This window comes from Mauremys reevesii, linkage group 1 (assembly GCF_016161935.1).
Source record: "Mauremys reevesii isolate NIE-2019 linkage group 1, ASM1616193v1, whole genome shotgun sequence".
Lineage (NCBI taxonomy): Eukaryota > Metazoa > Chordata > Testudines > Geoemydidae > Mauremys > Mauremys reevesii.
The window spans coordinates 188,725,260-188,733,762 of record NC_052623.1 but is presented as its reverse complement, the minus strand read 5'-3'; the positions used below and the strand labels follow the sequence as shown (position 1 = coordinate 188,733,762).

Below are 8,503 nucleotides of genomic sequence, written 5' to 3'. Positions count from 1 at the left end.
ACATATGTTCTGTATTAGGGATCAGAGGCCTAGTATCCCTCAACATTAGGCTGATGCAAATGGGTGCCCTATATTTGATACATATAATTTTTAAGGCTGTTGATTAATTGCAGTTAACTCTCACAATTAACTCAAAAAAATTAATCACAATTAAAAAAATTAAGTGTGATTAATCGCAGTTTTAATCGCACTGTTAAACAATAGAATACCAATTGAAATTTATTAAATATTTTGAATGTTTTTCTACATTTTCATATATATTCTATATTGCAAGTGAAGTCAAAGTACATATTATTTTTTATTACAGATATTTGCACTGAGAAATAATAAACCAAAGAAATAGTATTTTTCAATTCACCGCATACAAGTACTATAGTGCAATCTCTTTGTCGTGAAAGTGCAACTTACAAATATAGATTTTTTTTGTTACATAACTGCACTCAAAAACAAAATAATGTAGGCTCTGAAGTTTTACAAGTCCACTCAGTCCTACTTCTTGTTCAGTCAATCGCTAAGACAAACAAGTTTGTTTACATTTACAGGAGATAATGCTGCCCTCTTCTTATTTACAATGTCACCAGAAAGTGAGAAGAGGCATTTGCATGGCACTTTTGTAGCTGGCATTGCAAGGAATTTATGGGCCAGATACACTAAACAATCGTATGCCGCTTCATGCTTCAGCCACCATTCCAGAGGACATGCTTCTATGCTGATGATGATCGTTAAAAAAATAATGCATTAATTAAATTTGTGACTGAACTCATTGGGGGGGAGAATTGTATGTCCCCTACTCTGTTTTACCTGCATTCTGCTATACATTTCGTGTTATAGCAGTCTTGGATGATGACGCAGCACATCTAGTTCATTTTAAGAACACTTTCACTGTAGATTTCACAAAACACAAAGAAGGAATCAATGTGAGATTTCTAACCAACACAAGGTTTAAGAATCTGAAGTGCTGTCCAAAATCTGAGAGGGACGAGGTGTGGAGCATGCTTTCAGAAGTCTTAAAAGAGCAACACTCTGATGCAGAAACTACAGAACCCGAACCACCAAAAAAAATCAACCTTCTGCTTGTGGCTCTGACTCAGATGATGAAAATGAACATATGTCAGTCTGCATTACTTTGGATTGTTATTGATCAGAACCCGTCATGAGCATGGATGCGTGTCCTCTGGAATGATGGTTGAAATATGAAGGGACATATGAATCTTTAGCGCACCTGGCACGTAAATATCTTGTGACACCGGCTACAACAGTGTCATGCCAACACCTGTTCTCACTTTAAGGTGACATTGTAAGTAAGAAGTGGGCAGCATTTTCTCCTGCAAATGTAAACAAACTTGTTTTAGCGATTGGCTGAACAGGAAGTAGGACTGAGTGGACTTGCAGGCTCTAAAATTTTACATTGTTTATTTTTTAATGCAGTTATTTTTTGTACATAATTCTACAATTGTAGGTTCAACTTTTATGATAAAGAGATTCACTTGTATTAGGTGAATTGAAAAATACTATTTCTTTTGTTTTTTTATAGTGCAAATACTTGTAATAAAAAATAAATATAAAGTGAGCACTATACACTTTGTATTCTGTGTTGTAATTGAAATCAGTATATTTGAAAATGTAGAAAACATCCAAAATATTTAAATAAATTGTGTTCTATTATTGTTTAAAAGTGCGATTAATCATGCAATTAATAGCAATTAATTTTTTTAATCGCTTGACAGCCCTAATAATTTTTAGTTCTCTTTCTTCCTCCCTCACTCCCTGAAGCCCCCAGAATATGAAAACAATAGCACTTAAGTCAAAATTTCATACCCAGGATGTTCAAGTTCATAAGTGTGGAAAAAGGAAGTCTGCCTTCTCTGCTAAATGATAATGAATGGGATGGAGTAAACTGGGATTTTTTTATTTCTAAAGACATTTTGCTGGGGGTTCACAGCTCCTTTTCAACAAGCTATACAAGTAATTTGATAAAATGGCTGGTACCAAGCCATGCTGAAAAGGAAGAGAAGCTATAGAGAATATGGTTGAATACTTGAGAATTTCTTAAATGTCATTAAAAGCACTCAAATTAGAGTGATGATTATTTTGCTCCATTCCAGGGAGATGTGATTTTCTGCATGCATGTGTGAGTGTTAATGGTCTTCTGTCTCTTTAAGAAGATTTCTGCACTGTGGTGTCTGTTCAAATGAGGGTAAGTGGCAGTGTGCTTTAACCAGTGAGCATGTAACTAGTGTCGGGAGGCTTGTACTTTCCTGGCAGCTTGTAAGAGGAAGAAGAGGCTTCTAATGCTCTTTTTTTGCTGTGAGAGGATAGGGGTCTGCTGATAATTGTCTGAGATTTCAATCTGATGGTATTCCAGAAAATGATGAGGATCAGGGGTTGGCTGATTGGGCGTGGAAGAAGCAGCCTTATTGTGGCTCTCCTGTGGGCAGCATTCGGAATAAAAGCTGCAGGTAAGAAGAGCTCTGCAAATCTGGGGTTATCCATGGACCATGTTTGCAGATCGTGGCTTGGATGTGGATACAAATTTTGTATCCGCTAGGGCTCTACAGGTGAGACCAAGCCAGGCAAGATGTAGCATGTTGCCGTCATTTTTCAAGCCCAATCTAGAAGTTAGTTTTCTATACTGAAGAGAGAAGCTGTCTGGGGAATGGGAAAGGAGGAGTGTATCTCAATACCCTTCCTAGACAGACTCTGAATCATGTCTGTCTCCTCATTTCTTCTCCATTGGTAAATTTAGCTCACTGGCACAGTGACTGAGGGTGTGTGTCCACAGCAAGTGAAAGGTGTGATTGTAGCTCTATACCCATGCTAGGTTTAATCTAGCTAGCACGGGTAACGATAGCAGTGTAGGCATGGGGGGCACAGGCTTAAGCACTAGCCAGCAAGGAGAGTATAAGCCCTCCAGGGACCCTGGGTTGCTACCCTCTGCTGAAGCTGTCCCCACACCTACACTGCTATTGTTACCCATGCTGGCTAGATTAAAGCTAAGGTGGGTTTGCCTATCCATTCTACAATCACACCTTTCACTTGCAGTGTGGACATAGCCTGAGAGAGAAGCTGAACTCTGACCTCAGAAGGAGGAATATCTAGAGCTGGCTAGAAAAAGGTTTAATTTTCCCGTGAAACATTGTGATTGTTCTTTTGAAAACAAACAAACAAACAAAAGTTTTCAGTCAAACTACTGAAAATGTTGGGCTTTTAGGTTTTCTAATGAAAGTAAACTTTTTTTGAGAAAAGCTGACATTTATCAAACCCGATTTTCTGTTGATGCTCTCCTTGGCAGAAAATATTTGGCCAACCTGCATGCCCTAGACCTTGTAGAAGATAGGTGGGGGATACTGTGATATCCCTCCTCACACAGTTCCGCAGAAGGGCTGCCAAGAAACGCTGAGGTTATGGGAAAAGCCAAATTATTAATTATTTGTATTACAACAGCACCTGGAGCCATTAACCGAGGTCAGGGCCTCCTTGTGCTAAGCACTGTACATGCAGAGTATGAGACAATCTCTGCCCCAAGAGTTTACAAGTGACCTGAAAGATAGTAGGCAGGTTAATGCTCATACAATAGCCTCTCCAGTTAATGGGTCTGCTCTTTTGCTCCCCAGGATGTGACATGCTTGAAATCATTTACCCATCAGCCAGCCTTATTCTTAAAGAAGGAGATCCCCTCACCTTGAATTGCACAGTGTGGCATGAACAGAAACAGTCTTCAGATCTGAAGGTATACTGGTGTAAACGGGTGGAAAATCAGAGCAGCTGTGCTAGAGTTGGCAAAGAGCTGGAACGCTTGCTATCAACAGAGAGCTTAAATCCCCAAGCAAGGGTCAGCTTGTCTCTGCTTCTGCAGATTCATAATATCAGCCGTTCAGACAGCGGTAGTTACCAGTGCAGAGCCAGTGCAAATAACCAGACTGCTGTCGGTCACTATATCCGAGTGAAAGTAACAGGTAAGCAGTGGTAGCTTTAAGGTTTGTTTGGGCAGGGAGGTGCTAGAGGCGAGAGGGGCAAATGCAACACATTCTTGTCCTTTACATTTGTCTTTGTATGATTAAAAAAAACAAAGTCAATGAATTGCATCATCTCATCCTGATGCCATGATATCACACACTAATGTCACCTCATGATATAGCATTGTCATATTGTGACACTTGGAATCAGTTGAAGGCTTTTTAATTGTCTCTCCAGTTTGGCTCTCTGGATGTGGGACAGGAATGTGATAATTGAGGCATTCTTGAATTTCAGATTGGCTGGTGGCCCCGCTTCATCTACTAGGGGTGGGAGCAGTCTCCAGCATGCTTTACATTCTGGGTACCAAAGCAGTTCTTGTAGGTAATTATAGTGGGAGAACAAGGGCATGATGAGAAGAGTGTTAGAGTGAGGTGCTGCCAGTCTGTAACTCAGAGGCAAAGTTCGCTCCCACACTGGCTCACCTAGTACTTGCTCCTATTTTTAACCACAGAACCTGACAAATTAACACATGGCAAAGAAATGCTTTAAATTGATGAATGGGTGTATATGAGCATGGAATCATTAGTGTTGTGGGTGAGGATCGCCCACAGGTGCCTTGAGGTGAATGTAGATTTTTGTGAGGGTCGGTGTTTACAGAGATGGGGCTCACAAGGTCAGGGCCAGCACTGCTGAGCTACTTCTCACAGAGCTGAAATATTTTTCCGTTTCACATGAATAAGCAAAAAATGTTGCATAGAGAAAGGACAGGAAGGGCTGAGAAACACCAGGGTCCCTGCTACCTCCCCCCTGAATCATCTTGGTTGATCATGCAGTCTGTTCTTATCTGAGCTACCAAATGACCCCTGCTCAGTGCTCCAAAGGAAAGGATCATCCCTTCCCCTGAACCTTCCCAAGTCCCTGCCAGTATCTCCTAGGGGTAAAGTCACTCCTAACACAGAACTGGGTGATCGATACATCCCTGTGCTGGATACAGAGTGCTCCTGAGCCAGACAGAGGAGAGTGGCTGAAAACCCAGCTGTTGAGCAAATGCTGTTTGGGAAATTCTCCAGAAGTTCAGGGCAGGTTTGCCCAGCTAATAAGCCAGCAGAGAAGTCAGAGAAAGGCGAGCATGCAGAAGCACAGGCCTGGAGGAATCATTCATACCATGGGCAGTAGCCAGTGGGATACACCCTTGAGTACAGGCAATACCGTGTGTGGACTCTTATGCTTCAGCTTGAGGGAGGAGGGCTAGACAGATATGGAGCATGTGTGTGTTTGACATTATGCCCATGCTTGGTCACTTGCTGTGCATTTTGGCAGTGCCAAAGCTATTGCCCCTAGTCCAGACATTCTCTGTTCCACCGCCTTGTCCACAAATATAAACTAACATGCTATTCTGCCTCTAAATGACTCTCTCTTTTCACTTGAGCATCACTCTCCTTTCCTTCTGTGTTCCAGATTCTGATTCCAGCTCCCCAGACCTGCCATCATCAGTTGGCAACACTTCTTTTCACTTACACAAAGAAAGGATTTGCCTTGCAACCACACTATTATTTTACACTTGCTTTTGCTTTTGCTCTCCCCATCCCCTAGCCCCCACCCGTACACATCATGAGTGAGCTGTGGGCCACAGTTGCTAAACGCGGTGACCAAACCTGAACTCCATCACACTGGAGTCACCTCACCAGTTCTTATGTATCATCTTCACAATTCAGTGCAGCATCGTAACACCCCAGCGTAGTGTTAAGTTGGAGCCTGCCAGAGTCCCATCTGTGCTACTCTGACTGGGAGGAGCAGGTTCATGTTCTTTCCAAGCTATTCACCCAGCCTAATTGTTAACAATGCATCAAAATTATATTCTCATTCACCGTGTTTCCCCTTCATGCTGCCTGGAGCTTTCTCTAAAATGTTTCAACTCACCTTTCATTTTTTTCTTTAGCTGCCTTCTCTGTGGCTTAAGAAAGTCACTGTGGTTTGAGTTTACAGTGAGACAGTTCCGCCAAGTGTTTTTACTTACCTGCACTTTGTTCATGCTTGTAGCAGAAGAATTAAACCTTGTGAGTTCTTTGAACACCACAGGGAGTCCAGAGGCTATCTCCCAAGGCAGCAAAACTCCAAGGATGGATTTCTGGCTGGAAAAGACATGGGCACTGATCATGATACTCTGGCTGACCCTTTCCTAAACGGTAGGAAGAGATGTATACATTCTCTCTGGAGAGAGATCCTGTGATCTGCCATCCTCTAAGATTATAGTAGAGCCACACAGATTTTCAGAATGACCCTGTTTTCCTTTTTCTTGAGAAAACTGCTGTTTTGTAGAATGCTTCATCTCCCATCACTGCCATACCATAGAGGTTAAAGGACTAGAGTCCCTATCCAGGAAGGCAGAGTGAACCCCGCTAGTAGGAATGCCTGTGCTTTCATGGGGTTGGCACAAGGTGCCACTGCTCCAAGCTTGGTCTCCTGCAGGCAGTAAGAGTGACATCTGTGGTTTTCTGACTTCTTGTATGATGCAGGCCGTGTGGCTTCAGAGCTGATTTGGCTTATGGGCTCTAAGTGCTGCCTGTTATATGTGGTCATGAGCCCCTGGGGATTTGCAGGCAGCCCTGATATGTGGTAATGTGACCTGAGCCATTGTGCAAACAAATATTGAGTGTGAACCCATTTAGTTGATTTAAAAACGAGATGGCCATCTTAGGGCCATGATGATCCTTCAGCATGAACTCTGGCTTTTGGGGACTTACGCTGGTCTGTATTTGGACAAGCTTATGCTTCGTTAATGTGGACATAGCACTTGACTCTTTAATGGGCAGCTAGTTTTTATTTTTAGGGCACATGTGATGAAGATACGGTTTCTGGTGCTTGGGAAGATTCCTCTAAACGGCAGAGTAAAAGTTAACAGACTAAACTTCTATAAAGTTGTAATAGCAAATTCATTGTATTGCACAGGACTGCACTTCAGCGTTTCATGGAACACTGTTCCCGAAGAAGGATTTTCAGTGGTTTAATGTGTGAGCACCTGGACGCCAGCTCTGCAGGATTATTTATTGTTTCCTACGCTACTGGTTAACCTGTCAACACCCCTCGTCAGACAGCGGGACTCTCACACTCATCAGCGAAATTCTGTAGTCTCTGATGTCAGTCTTGTGTGTTTTGTCTCTACTATAACTGAGGATGGATTTCTCAGTGTAGAGCATTTAAAGGGCAGGAAGGGATTTCTTTCCATGTCTTTTTTTCTGTACCTATCCAGAGAGATCTTCTAGCACTCATTGCCTCAACCTGCTACACTCCCTCTTTAAAGAAAGATTCCACAGTGCTGCTCTTCTGTGGCCATTCTGTCATCTGCATTGTCTTCTACCATGTTCTGTTCTACCACCTACTCAATCTGGGGTGCTTTAAGGATGCTGGAAGCTCTTATTTAATCCCAAGCAATGGTGGGTAGAATTCTGTAAACAGGGTTTTGCAGCTTTTATAGCTTTAGGATGGATTCCAATTGGATTTATAGTGTAGGTCAGTTTGGGGAATTGGAAAGAGAGGCCCTCTAGGGATTAGCTCCTAGATAATTGTTTGTTAGTTTAGGCCCAAAATTGTGTGTGTATGTGTGTAGGGAGAGGGAACAATATAAGTCTTTTTAAATTTCAGTTACAACTTCTTTGGGGAGCAATTGAACATCCCCCGTGTGTACATGTGGGCTTCTCAGAGCAGGGATCACACCTCCTTCTCTGTTTGAAAAACTAGCACACTGTGAGTATTACCGGAAATAGCTAAATAATAACTGTAACCCTAAGCTCAGCAGCAGTGGGAATAGTGCATGAGAACTTGAAAATGAAAATGACTAAAGATTTAAAGACTAAAGATTAAATAGAATGTTCTACAAAAAGAGACCATAAATGTGCAAATTATTTTTTTTAAATTCTTCAGTTTTAATAATTGTAGGATTTTTAAATGCAGTATTTTATCTTGACTGTATGCTTTTAAAAACAGATGGCTTTTTTGCAGACATAATTCTATAAATCTGCTTTTAGGCGGAATAGAGAGCTCCTTTTAGACACAATGTTTGCTACCAAATCTATGTGGGAAACCGTGGTGTTTATATCTGTTGGCACACTCGTGAGCATGATGCCTCTTGGTATCTTTGTTTCAAAGTCCATGAGTAGCTGCCCTGATGTGGGTATTTGATAAGCATTTCTGACCTATGCCATGTTGTAATAGTTGTGTGTGCTGCATGGAATGTAAAGGCAGAGAATTATCCTATAAATGAATAAAATATATAAGTCATATGATGTCTATCTCCCTATTTATCATTGAGAATTATCCTAGTTATTTATCAGCTCTGAAGGGATGTGCTTCTTTTTATGTATACTCTGTGATTCCTTTTGTCACAAGGAACCAATGTTAACCTGACATTAAATGCTCCATCTGAGTTGTTGAAATAATAAAGTGTTTGTTTATGGCTGATAGAAGCTGGTGCTCAAAGGGCATCCTCACTTTGCAGAGGCAGCATACAGCACGTGCATTTCATCAGGCATGTTGGGTAGGAAGAATA

The 8,503-nt window shown here is 41.6% G+C and overlaps 1 protein-coding gene across 7 annotated transcripts; it reads left to right on the top strand.

Moving 5' to 3' along the window:
* The first annotated feature begins 2,182 nt into the window (after positions 1 to 2,182).
* Positions 2,183 to 8,235, top strand: LOC120396111 (CD160 antigen-like). 7 transcript variants are annotated; one of them, XM_039521060.1, is made up of 5 exons: positions 2,183 to 2,197; positions 2,366 to 2,459; positions 3,615 to 3,956; positions 5,998 to 6,143; positions 6,907 to 8,235. In XM_039521060.1, exons 1-4 carry the CDS (start codon positions 2,192 to 2,194, stop codon positions 6,138 to 6,140), a joined length of 585 nt encoding a protein of 194 aa, XP_039376994.1. In that variant the 5' UTR covers positions 2,183 to 2,191; the 3' UTR covers positions 6,141 to 6,143; positions 6,907 to 8,235. The 7 variants fall into 7 exon arrangements, 6 of the variants coding, with proteins under 6 accessions (XP_039376994.1, XP_039377013.1, XP_039377001.1 ...); XR_005593000.1 differs by lacking the exon at positions 2,183 to 2,197 and having other exon boundaries at positions 2,254 to 2,459; positions 6,907 to 7,391; positions 7,600 to 8,235; XM_039521079.1 differs by lacking the exon at positions 2,183 to 2,197 and having other exon boundaries at positions 2,254 to 2,459; positions 3,615 to 3,730; positions 3,857 to 3,956; positions 6,037 to 6,143.
* Positions 8,236 to 8,503: the final 268 nt, after the last annotated feature.

Coding starts and splice junctions, on each gene's coding strand:
- LOC120396111 (XM_039521040.1), top strand. CDS start 2,354: ATGGTATTCCAGAAAATGATGAGGATCAGGGGTTGGCTGATTGGGCGT. Junction 2,460..3,614: donor ATTCGGAATAAAAGCTGCAG/GTAAGAAGAGCT, acceptor TTTGCTCCCCAG/GATGTGACATGCTTGAAATC. Junction 3,957..5,997: donor TATCCGAGTGAAAGTAACAG/GTAAGCAGTGGT, acceptor TCATGCTTGTAG/CAGAAGAATTAAACCTTGTG.